Source organism: Seriola lalandi, unplaced genomic scaffold, assembly GCF_002814215.2.
Source record: "Seriola lalandi dorsalis isolate HSWRI2012SDOR001 ecotype SW California unplaced genomic scaffold, Sedor1 jcf7180002054568, whole genome shotgun sequence".
Taxonomy (NCBI): Eukaryota; Metazoa; Chordata; class Actinopteri; order Carangiformes; family Carangidae; genus Seriola; species Seriola lalandi.
In genome coordinates, this window is record NW_019525121.1 from 949781 (window position 1) to 974089 (window position 24309).

Consider the following 24309-nt stretch of genomic DNA (forward strand, 5'->3'; position numbering starts at 1 on the left):
GAGTGTTTTCATTTATCTCAGACGCTGCTTCAGTGATGGATTTAAAACTTCATGGAAAATGGCTGATGATTGCCTCAGCGCCCCAACTTGTCTCCTCAGTTTTATCATTCATTCATGACAGAATTATGTTGCTTGCTTGACACAGCCTGACAGACAGCAACCGAGAAACCGCACTTAACATTTAACAAGACATCATAGATAAGGTTCGGCTTTCGTTTAATTCCTAATACACTCGCTTGCCGTTGAATCTGTAGGTAAAGCATTTTTCCTGGTTTGTCATGCTGTGAAAAGTTCAATTAAAGCTGCAAGCTTTGATGACGTTGTGTATGTAGAATGTAATTTTCTATGGTGGATTTCCAAGAAGATTTTTTTACCCTGCTCTGCAACAAAAAAATAAATATATTCAAGGATAAGACAGCTTTAAATATATTTCCTCTACAAAATTGTAGCTGGAATTGGTTTATTCATTGGAATTGGTTTATTCTCCAATGGCTTTTATATCTTTGTGCATATAAATGATAATTGCATGTTAAGTTTATTACACTGCTGTCTTAAGAAGGTGACACAGGATGCACATATTTATAGTAATCTATAGTGTGTGGTAAATATGTACATTGTCTAGACCATTATAAGCTTGTGTGTGCAGTATCTGTTTATGTTGGTGCTCCGCTGTATGTTCTCACTCGAGCCATAAAGGAAGAGTTACAGAAATGTTGCCACGTCCTGGCAAATTCTTAGAGAGAAGTTTACAGTGACTCAGGGTCCTTTTCAAACATGATGCCAATGAGTAAACTTGGCAGAACATTTATGGAGTAAGGTACATGTGGTAAAGGGCTTTTACAGTGCTGTTAAGACTCTAACCAAAGCGCTAATACTGCAACAGCCGCTCCAGTAGCTCAGCAGGTAGAACAAAAGTGGCAGAGGGGAAAAGAGCGAGGACGAAAGAAAAGTTAAGATGAGGAGACAGGAAAGAGGAGAAAGTACATGCACTATTAAATTTTGTATTCGTCATTTCAGCACATCTTTTGAGTCTCACAAATGTCTCTTTTCCCTAAAATCTAAGGTGTAATATTGTCTTATTTTATTTTATATTTGAACAGCCAACATTCCACTAAAGTGGCAATATGTCGTCTCTCGCCTATGTCTTATGTAGCAATAATTCACATTTCAACCCATAGAAGAAGAATGTTTCCATTTGAAACTTGAAGGCTGAAGGCATCTGTTGATTGTTAAAAGGCCCATTATGTGTGGTGGAGAGTGACACCACTAGTGGTGCACATTAATCAGTTAGAGATAGGGTTATAACTAGAAAAGCACACAAACAACATCATTTAGATTCAGGTGGGATGTTTCTAGTTTTTAAGTAGAGGCCTCCTACATGCAGCTTGACCTGCCTGCCCCAGGCTCAGAGAAGTGTTAGACAGCAGTCCGTCCCCAGTTTTAGATGAAGCCCTCAGGAGACAGAGCGTAGCGACCTCCCTTTCCCCCAGCATTGAGCAGCAAACTGCAGCAGCTCCCTGATTAGGCCCTCCAGCAGCCTTTAGGACGTTACCTTTTCTTTTGGTGGGGCTTTCACTCCCAGCTGTTCCGGTGGAGCTGCTGTTGATTGCCTCATTCAAACAAACCCCAGCAGCGCAATAGAGGGAGTTAAGGTTGCTGCTCAACATGGTTATGTTCAGGCACCCACAGCAAGTGGTTAAGGTTAGGGAAAGTTGGTCTTTACTTTAGTGGCATTTAACTGAAACTACAATCTTTTCCTACTGTTATCCAAAGTGCTTTTGTTGCCTTAAACCACAGGAGGAACTCAGATGCCATCCATGGTATCTGATGTCAAAGTCCTGCGTTTTGTAAGGCCACAGTCTAGCATGGCAACCCATCAACCACTCTGTGGAACAAAAATGTAGCACCTTCTTCACTCACAAAAAATGTTACCTGCGAACATTATCTGGGCAGAAGTTATGACTACTTTGGCAGGTGTTTGTATGTCTGTCTGTCTGTGGATAGATTTTGTCACTACAATAGCGTCAGAACCATGCAACCATGCCGAAACTTCACAGGTGTGTAGTTTGTGTTGTGTGGATGGATACATGGATGAATGTGGTCTGACCCATGAGTTCTGAGTTCTCATGCAATAACTTAGTAATAACCACTGATTAGTCATGCAATAATGCAATAATAACTACTGAGTTCTCATGGGTCGGACTATCAACATATTGTCGGGCCTCACAGTTGGTGTGACCCCATTGCAAGATGGTCTCTAATTTGTTGTTATTAGCGTAGTTATAAATGGGACTGGGATTTTTGAATGAGGTTTTTTTTCCTGCTGGGAACAGAACTTAGAAGTTGCAGTTTTATTCATATTAATTGTAATATCACTAGTAGAGTAATAGAGTAATAGTAAAGCCCACAGTAGTGCTGTGTTTTTTTTTTTGTTTTGTTATCTGTTGTTGTTATTGTTGTTTGTGTGTACGTACGTGTATATGTGTGTGTTTCCTCTTCTTGCATCACCACTGATCCCAGTACAGTCAGGCAGTGGTGCCTCAGGCTTATCTCTTCAGTGTAGCATCTAGGGAGAATCAGTCTGTATGTGAGTGTATAAAAAGTGTGTGTGTACTCAAAAGTGTGTATCTGTTAGTGCTATTGTAAACACTTTCTCTGTGAAGAGGTGAAGAAAAGACATTTTTCTTTCATACATCCTCTCTTGTGTTACCGCTGCTGTTTGTTTACCTTGATCTTCTTTAAGATAAATTCCCTATTAATACCTGTCTCTTTCAAGAAAATGTGCGGTATTTAAAACGTGTGCTGAACACAGAATGTGAATGTAAGTGGGCTGTTTTGCTGAATGTCTGTCTCCGTTTTTATGTCATCTGGCGGTAGATTGGGGCCTTTTCATTAGAAAAAAAGATACACACTGATTCCATCTTATATAATGAAATTGATCCAGTTTGATTCAAGTGCATGTTCATTGATGCCCCACTCACCTTAAGTTATCGTTGCAATGCCTGACAAAGTTGAAATCCTTTTGAAACAAATTTTGAAACAATGGCACCTTGATTTCAGACAGAGCTGGACAAACGCAGGCTTCGCAACTTCAGTTTTCTCACCTGAAATAACAGCAGTCGCCAACACAATTTCATGAGCTTGATGATCCATGTAGTAGACATGGAAATGACCCCATAACTAATGTAATAGTTAGTTAATGATAACCTCTTTGACCTTGTAAGTACTTATCAATCATTTCTGTACAGTAGCAAGCTATTATGCTAATGCTAATGCTCACAGTTCAGGTTAGAGCAGGCAAACCCGCTCTGTGCCAAGTATAGTTACAGCCCCGTACACACCTCTTCAAAATTTGGAGAAAACCCACTGGAAGTGAACAAATGGTGCAACATCGCACTCCTCACTCATCACAACGCTCACAAGCCAGCGAGGAGGTTGCCTTACCAGCGACTGACTCATATCCCATAGAAAATGAATGGGGTTGAACTTAGCAAACGCATTATGCAGACTTAATTGGGTCTCTACCGTAGTGCTTTACAAGCCTGCTGTGTAATTAGGATTGCTGAGCTATTGGACAATCACTGTCCAGCAATCACTGTTAATGAGCAGTAAACTGAAAACTGGCACTGAACTGGTTGTTAATAGACCTTTAATATGAACTGAGTTGAATGCATCATTTTGATACTTTCCACACAAGTATGGCATCATGTAAGAAATCAGTTTGGGTGGGGTAAATGGGTCAGCATGTGTCTGCCCTTGACTTGTGATAAGTGAGACACTGTGGAGCTGATTTTGATGAAACTCCAGGGAGTCATGCATCACGCCACTCTGGCATTTTCAAAATTACTGTGTTTTGCCCAAGGTGGGAGCAGCAATTACCTGGCAAACATTTTAATAACCAGTCATATCTCACATACTGCTGAGGGGAATAAAATGAAACTTGGAGCACATATCCAACTATCCATGCTCTACAAATTTGCCTCCAGAGCAATATATTGGATTTTCCACTGTTGTGAGTTGCTACAAAACCAGTTTGCCCCCTGGGCAGTTTTTTTCCCCAATTAATTTACTGATCACTGCAGGAGTCACTGCCTCATTTGAACCATCCTTCTAATATGGTGCGCCACAAATGTAAAATTGAGAGTTGAGAACAATACAAACAGACACAACAGTACAAAAGTCAGATACGGTCTGTTTTTTACTGTCACATAACAGACTTCGAACCAAGTTTTTCCAGCTATGGCACAAAGGCACCTTTTCCAGCCCCTTAATAGAAGGAATATAATGAAACAGCAGTTCACAGTCAACTCAGGAAATTGTCAACCCCAAGGTTTACGAGGTGTAGTTATCTGGCATCATTTCGACACAGTGGCACTAATGCTTGACAGCAATGCTTTTACTCCTCCGTAGAGGTTTCAAAATGCACTTAATGCTGCTCTATGCAAGATGTGTATGTAAAAATACACCTGTCACCTAACCTTTTATGTTAATCACTATGTGGGGCAGCAGTGCAGAAGAACTTCCTGTTCTCCTGTTTTCTAGTGTAGTTTAAAATAACAGGCAGGTAATCTCCTCTGCCCACAGGAAATAGCAAGTTGAAATTCAGGAGCAAAACACAAGTGTCTCCAAAACAGCAGCGTGTGAATTCTCTAACCCAGTGGTCCCTATTCCTTTAAGTCTTGTGTTCTGATTACTAATCATACAGATTATGGTTTTAGTGTGGATATGAGAATGATCTTTTTCATTCTCAGACGGTTTCATAAGAACCTTGAAGAGCTACCAACATCATTAAATTTGAAACATTGCAGCTAAGCCTGTACTTACCAGTGATGTCTGAACCTCTTCTCTGTCTTCACACCAAGGTATTAAAAAGTGTTTTGCTTGTACAATAAGTCTTTGTACGTGTGTATGTTTTTCAGAATATCCCAGCTCTGCCTTGTGGTAAGGCCCTCTACTCCTACGAGGGAAAAGAACCAGGCGATCTCCAGTTTTCCAAGGGTGACATCATCATCCTACGACGCAAGGTGGATGACAACTGGTACCATGGCGAGCTCAACGGTTGCCATGGTTTCTTGCCTGCGAGTTACATCCAGTTGTTGCGTCCCCTGAGTCAGACTCCGCCCCAGGGCAAAGCACTGTACGACTTTGAGGTCAAAGACAAAGATCAGGATAAAGACTGTCTGGCCTTCAGCAAGGTAACACACACACACCCTGTACACACTCTCTACTCTCCTGAGGACACTATTTTTACATCAGACAGAACAAATATAGTAACATAGAAATATGGAAAGGCTGCATGGATGAATCAGTATAGAGATTTGAGGAATGGATGTACTCAGAATTTACAACAGCATAAATACCAAAGTAGCAGCAAACACTTATCTGTGGTGTTAAACCAGGCTGGGTCTTTGTAGGACACTAATAATTTATTAGTACTGACTCTTCTCTTCAGATGTAAACCAGAGCCATTTTAAATAGGGTAAAAAAGTACACGACAGCTGCTGAGCTCTGCATGGTGCCTTCCCACACACACTCGAGTTTTCACCTTTAACTCCACATTTTGCTTGAACATTTGTGACTGGACTTCACATCCAAGGTAGTAAGAGATCCACTGCTTTTAAAATTCCGCTACTCTTGACATTCTTCAGATTGTTTGACATAATGTGGTAATATATGTGTTATGGACTATAAGTATAATACATTAACATGAACGTCACCAGACAGACCTGTGGTCAGCTAAAATAGTTTTTCAGTGGCTACAAAAGAAAAACTCAAAACAGCAGGAGTAACTCTGAAAATCAGATGAGTATATGTTGACAGTTGCATCAAGCTGTTCTTATACTGGTGTGTTGTTTTAGTTTATTCTACCTGTTTCACAGTGTTTCTGATTTTGTGTATTGTTAAAACTTCAGTGGCTGAAGTTGGTCTGATATAATTGGTGGGTCTGATATTAGGTATTTCAAGGGTGGAGATTATATACAGCAGCAGCTGCTGCCTGGAAAAGTTTCCCAAGAGCAACCAGTCTGCATGAGGACTTGGCGTTTTTAAACAACATGGCTGTAAATAGTTTCTACATGGTTCCTAGTAACCGAAACCGCAACCCAGGACTCAATTTTGGCCAGGTCCAAATTATATTCAGTCAAATGAGGTCAGGTAGGTTCCTGCTGTATTTGTACAGATCTCAGGTCTGTGTGTCAACACTGGATGTTTGTATGTCTAATGCTGGAAGGAACAAACTCACTCTCAGATCTAATCATGCAGCGTATCATCATCATGGCAGGAGAAAATTGTGTTTTTTGACAGAAGATGGAAAGTGTGAACTGGAGAACTGGAGAGGACATGTATTTATGCTCTTTCTGACATAACAAGGCTGCTTGTTTATTAGTAGAGCATCATGCTGCTGCCAGTTTTGGTTTCTCTCTCTCTTTGGATCTGTAAAGGTTGACTGCCTTTAGGAGTAGGACTAATTATCCTCGGTCTGACAAACTTCACGTCCCTTCTCTTTGTTTGTGAAAATTAATTTACACAAGTCACATTTCAGTAGGTATTCCATGGATTGTTTCAGACTGAGACCAAAATTTTGAACGCGACCAGACCTCTATCATTGTTATACATGAGGTGGATGACGTGAGTAGTTGATGTTTCAAGCCCCATTAGTCACTTGTATCACTGAAATTATACTTTGAAAAGGATGGAGATGAAGAGACAAAGACAAGATGAAAGAAGACACTCAGTCCCGGTGTAAAGAGCAATTTGTATTCCCTGTACTGTCCCGTTCTTCAAACCTTATCATTTTGTTCCTGCTGTTACACAGGCTCATTTATGCTACAGTTCAACGCTCGACACAACCACTCTGTCTCTGCACTAAATGTGTCTGTGAACAGGGAGAGAGAAAGGTTGTTAAATTACACTGATTGTACTATACAATTCACTGTAGATCTTTTCAGTCTGATCACTGCAATGGTCACAAACACACTGCCCTCTACATCCAGATTAACAGATAATGATGAGGCGTCCGTAGTTGACATTATTTTGTGTTTTGGGGCTAAACTAATCAACAGGTTAATGACTGAGGATTATACGAAGCCATACTCTCACACAGAGACGCATGAACCTTGTGCTGTGTTGCATGCATGTTGTCATGCAGAACAAGTGTGCGTGATATTGTTTTCTCAGTGTGAGAGGTAATTACTCAGTATGACTAATACACAGTCATTTACCAGCATTATCGCTGCCATCCCTAATGGCCTAACCAAGAACCTCATATTTACATGAGGAGAGGAGCAGCAGAGGGAAAAATACTTTCATGATGAGGTCTGTGTGTGTGTGTGTGTGTGTGTGTGTGTGTGTGTGTGTGTGTGTGTGTGTGTGTGTGTGAGAACAAGGGTCACAATATTTTCCCATGTGTGATGGATATAATATTGCTGAGAATATTATATCATCTGTGTATAGGCATAAGTAAGCATATAGACATCCTAACCTATTCCCACTTTGCAAGGTGACACAGTACTGATATTGTATCCAGGAGACATGACTGTCATTTGACAGTGTGTTTTTAATATTATAAGACAGTTGATTGCTAATAGCTTAGCTGATCAATGCCAGTGTTTCTTTGGGTTGCCGTACTGAAGTCTATACAGAGTCTCAGTGAGTATCTCTTTGCAAAAAAACAGATTATTCTATATTCACCCTAGTATATAAAAATTTTGCAAGCAGTCCTTTCATTTTTCCACAGTTTGATTTTCACCAAACCAGTTTTAGCTCAGATTTCACACTACTGCAACAAAGTTATGCAGAACAAGGACACAAATATCGAAAGAGATGATGCTGCTTCTTAATATGCTTGAATGCGACAGTACGCAGTGGGTCTGTGTACAGGAAGAATGAGCAGCGATGTCTGTCATGAACTCAACTGAGAAACTGGTAATTGATTAACATTTGAAATGAAACCAACTGAAATGAACTGAAACCAGTAACTTCCTATTAATCTAAAAATGTTTGTATGCCTTCGAAAAGAGTTGGAGTTAATGGGCTGCAACATGAAACATCAGTGTGGTTTTTTTTTTTTTTTTTTAACCCTTGGCATCATTTCTTGGTTTGACAGTCGAACAGAGGCACATCAGATTGATTAAAGTTTTACCTGGAGCTGATTTGATTTGACCAATGTAGAAGAGATCTGAACATCCAGAAGTCTATTGGACACCAAACATGCACTTTCAAAGATGCTTTCTGTTTTGACCACGTTCTGATCCAAAACTGGTTAATGCGTAAGAATTACATTTATTTATTTATTTGTTCCTTTGTTTTTAAAGGCAGACAAAATAAAACATTTTGTTTGTGCGTGGTCTCAATCATTTCCTCTCTCTCCAGGATGAGGTACTGACAGTAATCAGGCGAGTGGACGAGAACTGGGCAGAGGGCATGCTGGGAGACAAGATTGGTATCTTCCCTATTCTTTATGTGGAGGTAAACACACAGACGAACATACACACACACTCGCAACACTCACATATCAAGTTATTACGGAAGGAGCTGTAAATGTGATGTTACAGGACAACACCTGTATTACAGTATTTTCTTTTATCATTCAGCTAATTTGGAGACACAGAAAACCTTTAGTTTGTTCTAGGGTAAAGTACATCCTGTGTACTTTGATGAGAAACGAGGGAAATGTTTTCTTCGTACAAGTAGAGGCTTTACCACAGCTTTGATGATATCCACTGAAAGTGTGACAAAAATGTAGGATATCAGTCCTGTTTGGTTTCCTTGTCATTCACAGGAGTTACCAATGAAAAAGTCATGTTCTAAAAACAAAATACAGTCAAATAATAAATCAATGCTACCTGGTTTCAAATATATTTGACCGTAATGGTATTCTGAGTCAGTTTTACATGCACATGGTGTTACCAGAGGTACTCCTGCTATAAAGCAAAACTTTTTTGATAAATGATGAAAACAGCTTCATTGGTAACTATTGCATTATTTATTATTTGCTGACACCAGCCTAAGAACCACCTGTGCTGAGAGGAGCGACACTTTGAGCCTAAATTTGAGGTCAAGCTGTAAGAGAGGACATGGTTACAATGACTGGATCATTAGATAGTAACAAGGCCCTTGATTAACTGTTTTCATCACCATTCTTTTCTTTCTATTTCTAGCCTTACACGTCTGCTTCTACTGCTCTTACTCTGTAGGCCTTTCAGATGACACAGTGACTGTGTCTGAAGTTGGTCTAAATGGGTTTCTCTGCACTGTTTGACCTGCTTTGAAAAATGTCTTACTGACCTGGGTTAAGTGGAGTTGGAACACTCTCCGATTTTAGTATAAACGGAGGGTACATGCATAGATATTGGAATTTCATGCAAACCACAGGTTTACTGCGTGTTCATTATTTGGTGTCAAACATGATGGGATTTTTGTTAAACTCCACTGTGGCCCGACATTATGTTTTTATATGGTGTCGTCTGTATATTTGATCTGTTGGAATAAACATTTAATTGCCCCAGAAATGCAAATTGCAATAGCAATGCTGTTTGTAACTGAAGTTTCTTTAAGGGATTTCCTCTCGGTAAAAGGATTAAAAAACCCAAACTCCCCAAACATTTTACCTTCTTTCATAGCGCCATGCCTGTCAAGACTGGGATATAGTTTACTTTAATCCTCGCGCAACAGAAAAAAATATCATGCACAATTTGCTCTGGATCACATTTAGGGCTTTTTAAGCCATGGTAAAAAAGCCATTGGTGGAAACTGGAAGGATGATGTGTAAATACTTCATTCTTGCTGTTGTTAAGGCTTCTCTTCTCTCTCCATCACCACAAATTTGTGAACAAACCAATTCTCTTGCGGCCCTGACACCAAAAACAAATGATGAAACTTTCAAACAGACATGAGCTTCACCCACACTGGGAAGTACCACTGTGCATTTGTTTGTGTGTGTTTATCAAGACAACAAGACTATCATAAGGTCAGATCCAGTGTACAAACTGTGTATTCATGCACTGCATCTTAGAAAATTCATTGATGTAGAGACTAGAGACAAAGAGACTAATGGGATGACTCATCCTTCCTGCTGGTTTTAAACATTATATTGCTTTTCATCTGCTATTAGGAGAACAAACACTCAATTATAGAACAAAAACGCATGTGTTAATATCCACATCTATACGGATGTACACATAAAATCATGCTTACATCGAATCATGCTGTCCTCTCTACACTCTTTCTCTCTGTCTGGGTTTGGAGCTTACGTATGGCTGCAAACCCAGCCTTGGAGTCTTGGTTATCCAGTCATGTCCCCGAAGTGAACTGGTTGACCAAACGGCTCTCTTAGGTAATGATGATGAAGCCATAAGATGAGAAAAGTCAGCACAAACACAACACTCAGATAGACACGGGGGTTCCTATTAAATAGAGATGCATCAATAATTTAGACCTCTCCATCACTCTGACACAGCAGGGGTGCAGGAGCGCGCGTGTGTGTGTGTGTGTGTGTGTGTGTGTGTGTGTGTGTGCGTGCGCGCGCGCGCGCGCGTGCAGTGACAAGCTAATGAGGGGGACCCAGCTGGACTTCTTCTGAACTGTGTGTATGTGTGTGTGTATTTGTGTGTGTGTGTGTGTATTTGTGTGTGTGTCTCACTGGATATGAAGTACCTCTTATGGCTGTTGTCTCAGAGCTCGGATGTGAATGCAGACAGCTTGTGTTAATATTTGGCAGTCTGAAAACACAGATTGGAGATGAGGGGTTTGCAGATTATACGGATGCCATCAAAAAAGTCAAAATTATATGGAGCGTGTGTGAAGTGATTGGCAGTCACTACATATGAAGAGGATACTGCTGTCTTTGCAGCGGACATTGAGACCAAATGTATCAAGAATCGTTCTCGTGAACAGAGCGTGCTCGCAGTGTATCAGAATGATTTAATATTAGTGTGTAATTTGGCTAGTTAGCTAATATTATAATAGTTGGTTTGCTGACAAACAAAGCACCATTGTGTTCAGTTTGATAAACAACTACAGAGGGTGAATCAGCTTCAGGTCCATCATCAACATCTTGTCATGTTACTGAGGATTGCAAACAAGCTGGACTCATAAAGGTGTTACTGAAAGTCATTTTCAGCATCTTATACTGAAACAGTAATACCAAGTAGTCTGTTTTATTGTACGTTATAAGCAATGTACAATATTATACAGTTTTCTACATAATGTTTCTCATGTAATAAGTTTTGAAACATGATTATTTGTCTACAGTGTTTTGATCAGTTTTACTGACAGGAAAAGCAACCCTCAGCAGCATCAACATCAAAAGTTTAATGACTTAGACTAAGTTACTGTTTAATATAACTATATGTATTAAGACCAGTCAATCAGTGTGAGAGTCTAATCATGAGTTTTCAGTTTTGATACTATGTCTATCTGCTTTGTATATCACTAGATTGTGCCTTTAAGTTTTATTATGCTACTTCTATGCTGTACTTGTTAAAACTAATTTACCTTAACTCTGCAAATAAAACATGATTCCACTGAGGTCTTATTTGATTTTTTTAAATAGTTAAATACTGTAATATAGTTATCCTTGGTCAGTGTAGTGGGCAGAGTAATATGGCTTTCTTGTTCTCATTGTATAATGAACGGTGACTGAAATTATGGCTGTCAGCAGGGTTTTAGAAATACCAAGGTCCAAAAACTGAGTTTGCCAGAGGGGTTTTGAGGCCCTTATCTAAATATATGCATTTTAAGACATTTGGAAGGAAAAAATGGATAAAAATAGCTTTAAAACCATGTCAGTGGGCAGCAACATATATTATCTGCGAAGCTGTAATACAAGAGGTTGAAGGTTCTTTAAACAATCCAGCCTCATCAACGAAACACACAACAAGAAGTACAACTGAATAAAGTTACGCTGTGCACATGAGAGCCAAGAACAAAACGATCTAGCCACAACCATTAGCCCATGCTAACATTGCTGTGATATGTTCCACAGCAATGCAGGCGGTAAGCTAGCTAGCATTAGCAACATTTGACAAACAAATTCATAATATCGGTAACAGCAAGTCAGCTAACGTTATAATGCCTACTGTAACCAGTCACTAATGAACACAGACATGTAACATTATGGACAGACTTGGCAAGAAATTCAGCCTTGGACTTACCTGATGGGCGGCCATACGAATGGCACTGATGGATGTTTGATAACGGTGTATTGAACCGCTTGTCCCCACGGGCAGTCCGCTTGTACTCTGGTCTTATCTGTTTCTTTTTAGGTAAAAACATTGTTCTACAAAATAGTAGGAAATAGTTGTTTGCTGCTATATAATTGTTTAATCTCTTTTACAGAACCTTTAAATGTGGCAATGAATGATCCACACTGCAATCTGGAAATACAGAAGACAACACTTACTTTATTTCATCTTTGTGTTTTAGTTTGTAACATTTTGGACTTGAATTATAAAAATGTGTTGCCTTGTGTTGTTGTTACAGTACGTCTATAGGCGCCACTTAAAATAACATATGTCTCTTTGGTAATAATGCCTACATTGTTTTAATGTGATCAGGTCAGTTAGTTTTTGTTTGTATTGAAAAGCACAGAGACATGATGCTAATCCTATCCTGGGCACAGTGGGCAGTACCTGCTCTTCCTCTCTCATCTCCGTCACCTTCTCTCTTTGTTTTTCTCTCTGTCTCATCTTGCCCCATATCTCTTCCCTAGTCAAAGCTGAGCTTTGATTGATGCAGTCTCTTCATTTTCATCTTTGTCAGTGAAGAAAGTAAACGCAGCGTTGATATTTATATGCAAATGTTACTGGCCTCTGCTAGGATAATCTAGGAATGAAAATAACAATTTATAGAGGTACCTCATTTTAATGCACATTTTAACCCTTTACACGAGTGGATTTATGTTGTTTTGACATACACATGTATCAAACTTGACTTTGAGTGGGTGTGCTGAGTGGGTTGGATTGTGTTGTATAAGTTTAGGATCGCTTTTGTAAGATCCAGTGTGGGTTCAGGAGGATGTGAGGTCAGTGTAGGTGAGTTTGAGTTGAGTGTGGATGTTTGGCATAAGTGAGGTTGTTTCATGTAAATAGGTGATTAGTTTGGGACAGACTTGTTTAGGTTTGTTTTGTAATTGACAGGTTTGGTATGAGTTTGGGTCACACATTATAACAATAAGTACACCACTGTCTTTCCCACTTTCTATCTTTCTTTCTCACTCACTTTATCTGTTCCACAGTCTCTGCAGCAGAAGGGAGTAGGCACACACCTGCCACTGGTTATGTGTGTGTATGGCTGTGTGCATAGGCATGCATGTATCTTGCTGGCTGACCCTTTTCGCAGTGCAGAAATAAGCTCATCAGCTCGAGCCTCAGTATTACCTGGAGAGCACTCACCCTCCAAAAGACGCAGAGTACACAGAGTACAGTTAGCTCAACACATAATAGATGACCTTGGAGATTTCATTCGGCCAAAAGCTCCGAAAGAAGAATTGTCTCTATCAACAACATCTCTCTCTCTCTCCCTCTCCCTTATCTCCTTTACTGCAGCATGACCGGGCACTGAAGCATTGGTAGTTAAAGAGAAAGTGACACAGCAGTGTGAGTGTGACTGTTTGTGTGTGACTGGCAACTATGTACTGTATGTTGGTATGTGGAGGCACATATGGGTAAAAGTTACTGGAGTTAAGTTTTTGAGTGCATGAGTGTGTTGCCACACTTTCCTTTTGTGTGTGTGTGTGTGTGCGCGCGCGCGCATGTGTTTGTGTCCTCTATTCTGCCTCATGAGAGTAAACTGAGTTATATCTGCAGCATCAATCCATCAAGCTCATTAGCATATGATTTGGATTTGATTAGCATATCTATTAATATGGAAATGCGACATCACCAACACTGAGCTGAGACAGGTCAGTCCTGTACGCTCTCTCTCATACACACACACGCGCACACACATGGAGAGAGACAGAAACGCTTGACTTTCTCTCCAGGGATTGTTCAGGAGTTTGAGGTCACGTTAAGCAGACATGATTGCGATGTAAATTTGTTGGAGGGCTGAAGCTGATGTTGTCTGTCGATGTATTAGTTCATGTGTCCCTGTTAAATACTGGCCTCTGTCTGTGTGTGTGTGTGTGTGTGTGTGTGTGTGTGTGTGTGTGTGTGTGTGTGTGTGTGTGTGTGTGCGCACACGCACGCAGGCCTGTTTTAAAGACCAGGTTTCATGACCCAGGATATCCATGTAGTATGCCTATAGTATACATGACTAAAGATTTCTATTAAAAAAAAAGTTATATTTGCATGTGATGTCTGTTTCAAACATAATACATAATTTAAGATACTCAAGAAGTTTTTTGAAAATGTATTTTAGCATGACTTAATTTGAATTTAGCAAATCTGAACAAGCTGGATACAAACTGTCGCTGAGCTTAACCCCCTCACAGCATGAGATACACAACACTAATGAACATGAACACACAAATAAAAATATCTGTTGAAACCAGACCATTAGATACACACAGCTAGTTACGTACTCTGTGCTGGAAGGAATGTTTAGTAATACTAAAAGTAAACAGAAGACTACAGCCCTGACATGTAATTAAAACTGTTGAGGATAAAAACAGAATAAAGCTAAAAGCTTATTTCTTTTGTGGTCTTTGTTAGAAAACATGTGATGGCAGATCTTCAAGTCACCCACCAATTACTTCTGTAGATTGTGCAGTTTATTGCACAAATCCTCATCATGTTGCTCTATCCATAAGCTCTCACTCTTAAATTCTAGATCTCAAGATACCGTCCTCGGAAGTCCACCTATATACTGAGCTTATAGTAACTTCAATCTGAAACATTGCATCAACAACATGAACGTGCAAAGGTTAAACATTCATGGCTGTATTTTCTCATGGCAGCACAACAACCAGTGCAAGCACACTGGTATTTTGGTGCCAAGCGCAGAGTGCACGGTGCACAGGTGGGAGGAGAGGTGCGAACAGTTGGGAGGTTCATTCAGATCAAGCAAAGCAAAGCAAGTTGTTGGCATTTTGGTGGAAAATGTGTCTTAGACTTTGCGCTGAGAAAAGACGTCTCAGAACCACGTCTGTGTCTGGCGCAACGTCCATCTGCTGCCACCTGTGTGATTGTGATCAACAAGAGCAAACTAAATACTTGGTGCAAACACACAGCAACGATGGAATAATGCAGGAAAATGTAAATGAACCATTTTAACCGCTCACTCCACAACCAGTAGAGGTGTTTAAATGGGCATAAAGATATGAATGTAATTTTGTTTAAAGCAGGAACGTCCGTAACTCAGTCTGTATTTATCTGTAAATGAATATGAGTGAGTGATTATCTGTTGTCCGCAGCTGCTCTATACTGTATGTGAAAAGCTTCTCCTCCGGTTCAGTAAATCCCTGCAGCCATCTGACAAATATGTTGATAAATCTGTACCAACTGATTTGACAAGTGTGGCCAGAGCACAGTGCTTATTACGCACACGGCTGTCCACTGTGTTTACCTTTAGTAAATCATATTCAAAAGACAGCAGGCATTTAGAAAGTAACCCCATACAATACCACACACCGCAGACTGTCTGTCATGACTCTGTTCTGTTTAAGTGGGAGATGTCAGATTACAGCAGCTCACCTGGGTCGTTGTCTCCTTTCCAACTTTCAAAAGAAGCATTTTGTGTTTTACTGTCGAAATGGTATGTGGTTCGCTTTGTGTCACACGTCATGTCATGTTGTGACACGCAGTAAAAATAAAAATAAAAATAGTATTGAATGGATCTGGTCGTATAAAGGAGGTTCTGCGTGTTCAGATCATGCCGCTCTGCACCTTGCAGACAACAGTATCATTTTCTGAAGAAGCCACTTTCCGTTTTTCGAGCTGTTGTCATCATGCGTCACCGTGATTGGCAAAGCTATTTTCAGAGCGATTAAAGCAGTAACGTGACTGGCTGAGAATGAATGTATTAATCACCGTACCCTCTGATTTATATTCCATCCCAGCCAACCCTTCTGCACTTTGTGCTGCTCCACTTACATGAACTGAAATAGCAGGTGCACTTGGAGGCGCCCACACTGTCCATGTGCCCAAGATCTACCACTTATCACCTGTTGTTGTGCTTGTGTGGTTAAAATGGGCCTTTTGTTTGCTGTAGCATTCCTTAAAAGCAACATGGGATTTATAAGAACCGAAATAAGGTGTGTCTATTATTTGGCATTATCAGTAAACGGTGAGAAATTAGACTTTTGATGGGTAAATTTGGCACAAAGTAGTTGGAGAAACTGATTCAAAAGTGAGCAAATTACTGTCATCCTTTAAGTCTTAAACAAACATTTCCAACCAACACTGTTCTGTCCTGATGTAAAAAAAAATGTTTATCTTAAAATAGTGACTTGGAATTTCTCAGATTTTTACCCAAGAATGAACTGAAATTAAGCCAAAGTGAGGAGAGCGAGAATAACCCTGGAAAGCGAAAGGGATGCTCACCTTTCGGTGGGTTATTCAAGTATCTGTGTGTTTGACAAAGAGAGACAGTGAGAGTGTGTGTTACACAGAGGGAGTCTCACTAGACCAGCTGTTGTGATGATTGTTATGCTCCTAGTTTGAAAAGCTGCCAACAAGAACAAGAGACGAAAGGCCACACAAACACACTTGTTATGATCTTGTATGTGAACCACTGAGGACTGAAATCTAACGCCTGAACTACTTCTCTTGTCTTTCCCTCCTCCTCCTCCTCTCCTCTCCTCTCCTCTCCTCTCAGTTAAATGAAACAGCCAAGCAGCTAATGGAGATAGACAAACCTACGCAAACTAACGTTCCAGGTCCGAGTTCTGAGCCAGCCCCGTTGGGCCCCTGCTCTCCTGGCCCCTCCCCCAGCGCTTCCCCGTCAAATGGTAACGGCTCTGGTCATCGGAGAGGTGAAGGAAAGAAAAACGCCAAGAAGCGGCATTCGTTTACGGCGCTGTCCGTCAGCCAGAGGGCCGCCCAGCTCAACAACAGACACAGCATGGAGATCTCACACCCAGTGCTCATCAGTTCCTCTGACCCCAGGGCTGCTGCACGCATCCAGGTACACACACATACACACACACTGTAATTGTAATATGTGGTGGTGGTATTCAGGTCACCTCAGTGTAGAAATATTCATACAAATATAGAAATGTAAATATTAGCTGATGAGACTGGGTTCATTTTGACAGTTTTATTTTATATATTATAAGATGATCATATGTTTTTTATGTAAAAACCTAGATGTGTGGGACAAGTATCTCTGAGCTGTACTTAAGTGTAGAACATGAGTAAATGCACTGAATTTCATTATATGTAGTTGATTTCTTAGTCGGGCTCTAAGCATACACGGTAAACATGCATGAACATTTTGAAAAGCAGATTTGACTTTGGTCACTCTTTTCCTCTCTATGTTATGAACTTATTCCCTAGTCACCTACTCTGACAATTCCATGAGTCTAAAATCATTCTTCTGTTTAATAGCTGTCAAATGGAGACACGTTGCTTTTACATGTATTGCCTTTGGTTGCATTTACACCTGGGTTCATTGTGTTTTTTCCATCTCTGAATAATACCCAAGATGCATACTGAAAAGCTGGAAAGGCTGCAGGCACATATTGCAAAACATAATTTATTTTAAATGGAAACTACTCAGTTTGTATGTATCTGTGTGTCTTTAGGATGCATCTCCCCCAGGTCCCTCTCCCTCCTCGGCAGGGGTACTGGTGCCCCCCAAAGTGGCATCCATAACCTCTGAGCTGCTGGCCCATGCCAAGGTGCAGCTGCCACTCAACATGTGAGTACACCTCACGGTGCTGTCAGCTCAACACACCTGCGACCTGGGTTTTTAGTCCTTCCTCACACCCACCCATTATGTGTTTTATGAACAAAGCTGATATGTACCTGAGATGCAATGGCATGATTTCAGAACCTGCCTCCCGGCCGCGTTAAAAATATTTCCACTTTTGTGCCCAGAGATATTGGCCGTGTTCCACCACCCTCTGCAACCACATTTACTCCTCCACTGGTCAAGGATGAAATCCCCCTCAGACAGGAAAAATACAGTCACACACAGTTGTGTGATGCTTACATCAGTGTTTCATAACAAGGCTTTCAACAGTACAGCCATACTATGCATTTTACTGCATGTGATGTGCCTACATAGAGATGAGCATTGGGAGACAAAGTTGATCACATACTGTTGTTACTATTTTATTCAAAAATGAACAACGAACAGTGAGACGTGTAGTCTTTACTAACATCTTTACAGAGGTCACACATCTAAATTCATCTGGACATTAGAGGAACATTTGGGCAGTTACACATTTGAACAATTACAGCTACATTATGAAGATTATCCAAATGCAATCTACAGAACTTTACTACATTCACTTTTATTCATTGCTTTTTTTTGATGGTGGACAGTAAACACCTGACAGAGAAAAAAGGATAGAGAGGTGCAAAAAAAAACTTAAATCAAAGATGTTTCAGTTACATGGTCAGCATCTTAAACCCTTTTAAGTTCCACTAGGAACTCAGGCACCAAGCTAAAATATCTCTTTAAAAATGTGCTAGATTTTTTAAATTTACTTCAGTCACTACACACAGGAGAAACAAAGTAATGTTGCATAGGCTACAGTTGGAGGCTTTGCTACTGATTTCACAAACTTCACACTGGCTGATAATTTCTTGAACGGATTAATCTGCCTGACACACTCTCACAAGCACAATTAAATTCTTGTGGAAATGTAACCTCACTAGTCATATCCAGATGGCTGGTGAGGTGCCAACGCTGAGCAAGACTGTTCTATAATTTACCTTGTAATTAATCTACCAGGTAACTGCCAGAAAGATGCGGGTATCCTCAAAGTGAGTGTGTGCTTCTGACCTTGTACTTCTCTTCTACCTTAAGAGTGTAGATATTTTTTGATATTTGTGGAAAGTGAGGACATTTGCTCAGTCCTTCTTTCTTCCAAGGTTAGAATTAAGTTTATGGATTAGGCAAGGGGAATCCTGCCAATGAGGAAGAACAAATGTGTTTATATGCTGTTCACTATTAACTGGTGTCCCACCTGCAGGATGTGAGTCAAATACAGCAACTGTGTCAGATTTAATAAAATCTGTGGTCTTATTAAAGTAGAGCTGTAGGCACAAACACACACAGATATGCACATGCGCACACACGCACACACACAAACAAACACGTACAATTAACACACACACACGTACGTCCGGAGCGGGTTTGTCCTACTGATGAGGTCGGACGTTTCCATCTTGACCTGGCAACTATTCCTGTTGCCATGGGGAGACGGGAGACGGTCCCCACATCTGTTACCATGACAACGGGGGAGGCAGCACACATAGGGCTTGTTTACTCTGTGGTCTTATCGTCTTCTGTTGGAGTCTGGCACTACATACTACGAATGTCTCCCAGCGACAGGACCAGAAACTCATTTATATGTTAACGCAGATGCAATACACAACACTGAATACATAAACATAGTTATTAAGTAAGTAAATAAATATTTGTAAAGCAAATACTAGATTTATCCGTGTACCAGTTTGTAGGCAGGTTTATAAGGACATTGATTAGGCACCCATTCACGGCATACCTGACTGTTTGGGAAGGAAAATCACATTACTACCTCAGAGAGAAATAACTTTCCTTAAGAATTTAATATTAAAAATGTTTAAAAAATCGCAGGCTACACTGCATCATTAAAACATTAATGCTACTCGGGTTTTATGTGAGCCAACCTTTTTCTGATTCTGATTATGTGTTTGCAGTTTTACAATGATTGTTGTAATGGTAGGTTTGCTGTACCATTTATCTTATAAATTGTTATTCTTATTATTATTCTTATTATTTTTTTTATTTTTTGGGGGGAAATTGGTCAGTTGATATATGAACAATATTGTTCATTGGACAGAACATATTAAACCAATACTTAAAAATAGCCAAAGGCATCATTCTTGTTCACTCATAACAGATCATGATATAAAAGAGAAAGTATTCTCAGATAACTTGCCTGGTAAAATAAAGGCCAATAAAAATGTAATTGTGAGAGAATTGTAACTGCTACTATGAGCTCTATAACTAAAGTGTTTAAGTGCATTAAGTTATGCTGTTGATGTTGTTGGTTTATTCTCAATAACATTGTATGCAAATCAGCTCATCATAACTGGTAGTCTCACTTAATGAAAAAACCCATCTGAAATTTTGTTGTTACTGCTTAAATAGTGGAAGTAGATTTTAGATGCTTAGATGCTTAGTCAACTAAAAATAAGATGTGAGAAAAAACTTTGGAAGATAGCTTGGTGCTCAGACCCTTATATTTTGGTTTGGATTTCGTAATTGTGCATTGGTGATAGTACAGTAGATCAATGGAGTAATCCACATGCATGCTTCCAAGAAGAAGCCCAATGGGATATAATTGGTAAACCACCAATTTGCCCAAAAGTTGGTAATGTTTTCAGTATTTGACTCACTTTAACACTTTTCTGTTGCTTTTGTTCCCCAGATATCTGGCTCTATACGCCTACAAGCCCCAGAAGGCTGACGAGCTTGAACTTAGGAAAGGGGAGATGTATCGGGTGACAGAGAAGTGTCAAGACGGATGGTTCAAAGGCACCTCACTGAGAACCGCTGCCTCCGGTGTCTTCCCAGGAAACTACGTGACCCCTGTGTCCAGGTTAGTGAGTTCAGGCTTGGGGATGAGAAGAGTGAAGGGCGTTGTGGTGATGCACCCTCCCAAGGGATTATGTCATCCCCACATCCAGATAAAAGCAAGTGGCAATCGTATTAGGGGTGTGCAGTTGGTGATGAAGCTTGAAGTACCTCTTCCTTTGCCCAAGATGAAAAAGGGAGTGAATTGCTAGAGAGACCACAGTATGAGCACAGGGCACCCAAGTTAAATCCCTACAGCCACATGTCCTGTTCAAACCTCTACTCCATTTATTGCTCAGTTTAGTATTTGGTTCGGTCATGTGATCCCAAAAATGCAGTACAATCAGACAAAGGCCCTTAATTTTGTCCTCACACAAAGGCGATGATAGCGCTAACACAGTCATTGTAATTTTTCATGGTAATTTCGTGGTTCCAGCAAAAGCGAATCCAGCTCAGGCTGAGCAGTGCAATTTAGGTTCTTGTTATGGCATGTAATTGCACATGTGTTTCTGTGTGCTCAGGCTGCCTCTTGTCACAGACACATACCCTAAAAACAATTATTGGGACTTTAGTCAGCTGAGGTGCAATCTGCGGGTGCTGTATTCCTTGTGGTGATAATGAATTCTTCCTGCTTCAGCCTCTATATTGTGCCCACACTTTGTCAGGATTATACTTACACCTCTGGCCACCAAAACTACCAAAATTATTTGGTCACACTAGCAAATGCACCAGAAACATATTCTGAAAAGTCCTTACCAGGGGGGACTGTAAGCTGCTGAGAATGAGCACAAGAGAAAAAAACACTTTTTATGCAATGGAATATAAAAATGTTTAAAGCCCAGTTTAAACCAATTTTATTATTTTTCCTCTTGGAAAATTTGCTTTGCGGGGGATTTAAATATCACAAAGATGATTTTTAAATGTATCCTCGCTGACTAATTCAAAGTGGAACAAGGAAAATCATTTCTTTTATAAGGGAGTGTGAATTTGATTTGAATACAAACTTGGTTTAAATACCATGTAAAATACAAAACAGCAGTCAGCTGATACTGGCTCTGCCTTTCTAATGCTTGGCTACCACATAGTGTAGATCATCATCACATCATTGGTACTTTTGGCATCCTGATACTCATAGCTGTTAAAAGCAAATAAAACAGAAAAATGAGAGTGCTGAAATCATATTTGGCAATTTAATTACCCTCGTTATTCTCGTATGGATGAAAATATTTGCAGTGGCTGTTCATCTAATCTGTATTCTGCTCCTTGATGCAGTTAAAGAAAATGAAAGCAAAGGAGATTTAGGATAACAGATAGAAAGAAAAGAGCAAAGGCAAAAATGAGGTAAAGAAAGATAATGAGGAGATGAAGAGAAAAGATATGGTACTGAAGGATACTCAGCCGAAGGGTGAGAGAGTAAGAAAAAGAGAAAACGAGAGGAGAGGAGGGAAAGGGTAAAAGACTGAATGGGGCGGAGAAAGAAAAAGGTGAATAAGGTAAAAGGGCTGGGAGAAATTGAAATAGAAGAGAGTTGAAAGAGAAAATGAAAAACCGATCGAGGAGAAGAAGGAGAAAGAAAAAGCAAAAGAGAGAGAGAGAAAATGATACAAAGAGATGAAACGGCTGCAAAAACAGCAGGTGTCCCTCTCCTCTGGATATGAATGGCTGCTTCTCATTCTGCAGTTATGCAATCTAAGAGAGGGAGAGAGAGAGAAAGGCAGGATGGGCAAGTAATCAAATGAGAGGCAATTTGTTATTTTTACACATGCATACTCTCTCCTTCTTCCACCCCCCCCCCCCCCCCCCCCCCCCCCCCCCCCCCCTTACCTCTCCCCCTCATTTGTCTGCAGTGCAGCTCAGAAATTTCTCAATATGATAATGAGGGCTGCCAAAGATGCACAAACACACACACACGAACACACGCACACACACACACACACACACACACACAAACACACAACCAATACAGACTGGCTACTAATGTTGGCATGTCATTCCTTTAAAATGCGGTGTGGTTTACACTAAAAAACAAGAATTTGACCAGTTTCTATATAAATATTTATGAATGCATTTGGATTATTTTGAACAGATGTTTAACATGTCATGATGGTATGAAGGCTGCTTCAGAGGACTGCCCACTCAAGAAAGGAAACAGCTGTAGTGTAATTGTATGAAGTCTTAAAAGTTCCTGATAGCAGCCAAGAATATCTGTATAGGCCTTAATAAATGTGTAATACCCAACACACACAATAAGCAGTTAAAAGTAGAGTACATGTGCACTGGCCATAGAGAATCTCAAATCAAAGAACCTGTGAATATCTATGCTGTGCCTGTTAGTGGAAACACACACAAACACACACAGACACACATACAGAGAAAGGCATAACTCGGTATGTGTGTGACGGGAAGTCGATGGGCAGCCATAAGAGTGTGAATACCGCTGCGTCAATAATGTTCAGTTCACTGTTCTGCCATTCAGCACTCTACAGACAGAAACATGAGCAGCTTGAGGCTCCGTACATGTTACAGCAGGACACTGTGTTGTGCTGATCCACCAGTCAGATAATAGCACTGAAATCACTCACTTTGAACAGAGATAATAGTACCGTTGGCAGTCCCCGCTCTGCTGTTATGGACTATCTGCTGGCTATTAACATTTTGTTCTAAACAAGAGACTGCACTTATGTTAGCGGCTTTGCGAGGCTCTACTTCAGCTTACTGGTGCTTTGAACTTAATGATATTGTCATGGCTGTTGTTGATGGATTTCACTTTAAACCAAAAAGTCTCTACCTCATGGTGGTGGTAGAGAAAAGTCGGGGCATCACGTCCTGTCAGTAGGATTCATCCTCTGGGCACCATGGGTATCTTCTCTTGGCAGTCCATCTGATTGGTGTTGACATACTTCAGTCTGGATCAATGTGGTGGACCGACCAAATGACAAACATGTCCATCCATGGGCCTTGTAGCTAGCTTAGTTTTCACATATATTTGCTGGTTTGAAAGGAAGGCCACTGTTTCTAAAGTAATACCCTTTACGTTAACATATGAGTAGAGTTGACAATGGCAGAATTCAATAAACATCATCTATGATTATAGTCGATATCCGTGTCCCCTGTCTCTTCTTCAAAGGGCTCCATTTGGAGTGGGTGCTACTCGTGGCTCGTGTCTGTCAAGTCCAGTAGGTGGAAGTGGAGGAGGAGGAGGTGGGGGAAGTGGATGCAGTCAGGTGGGGAGTAAAATCTCTGACCCGTCGTCTCCAGCTTCCCCGGGGCCCTCTTCGTCCCGTCCCTCCACCCCACTGGTAAACTCAGCCAACTCCATTCACGCCATTAGTCCCGCCTCCTCGCCGCAAACTGCCGCCGCCCAGCTGAAGAACTGCCTGCGCTCCAGCCAACACACGGTTAACCAGGCACGCACCTCAATGCAGCTGGGTAAGCAAGAGCGCACGCACACACACACACACACACACACACACACATACACACACACACACACACACGCACACTCATGTACACACTTGTGGTGGCACTCAAGAAAGAAAGAAATGAGAACTTCAAAAACTGAGGTACTCATGTGAATGACAAACAGCCTGCTGTGAAAGGAGAGGTGAATCTTGTTACAGCCCTCCAGAGAAATGTAAA

The 24309-nt window shown here is 40.6% G+C and overlaps 1 protein-coding gene across 2 annotated transcripts in view; it reads left to right on the forward strand.

Moving 5' to 3' along the window:
* The window catches only part of LOC111662708 (E3 ubiquitin-protein ligase SH3RF3), a 93191-nt gene that overhangs the window by 53374 nt on the left and 15508 nt on the right, over nucleotides 1–24309 (forward strand). For both annotated transcript variants that reach the window (XM_023416659.2, XM_023416658.2), the window contains exons 2-7: nucleotides 4920–5195; nucleotides 8371–8466; nucleotides 16756–17064; nucleotides 17684–17799; nucleotides 20525–20695; nucleotides 23798–24099. In XM_023416659.2, the coding sequence (XP_023272427.1) occupies nucleotides 4920–5195; nucleotides 8371–8466; nucleotides 16756–17064; nucleotides 17684–17799; nucleotides 20525–20695; nucleotides 23798–24099 (1270 nt within the window). The remainder of the gene's footprint in view (nucleotides 1–4919; nucleotides 5196–8370; nucleotides 8467–16755; nucleotides 17065–17683; nucleotides 17800–20524; nucleotides 20696–23797; nucleotides 24100–24309) is intronic.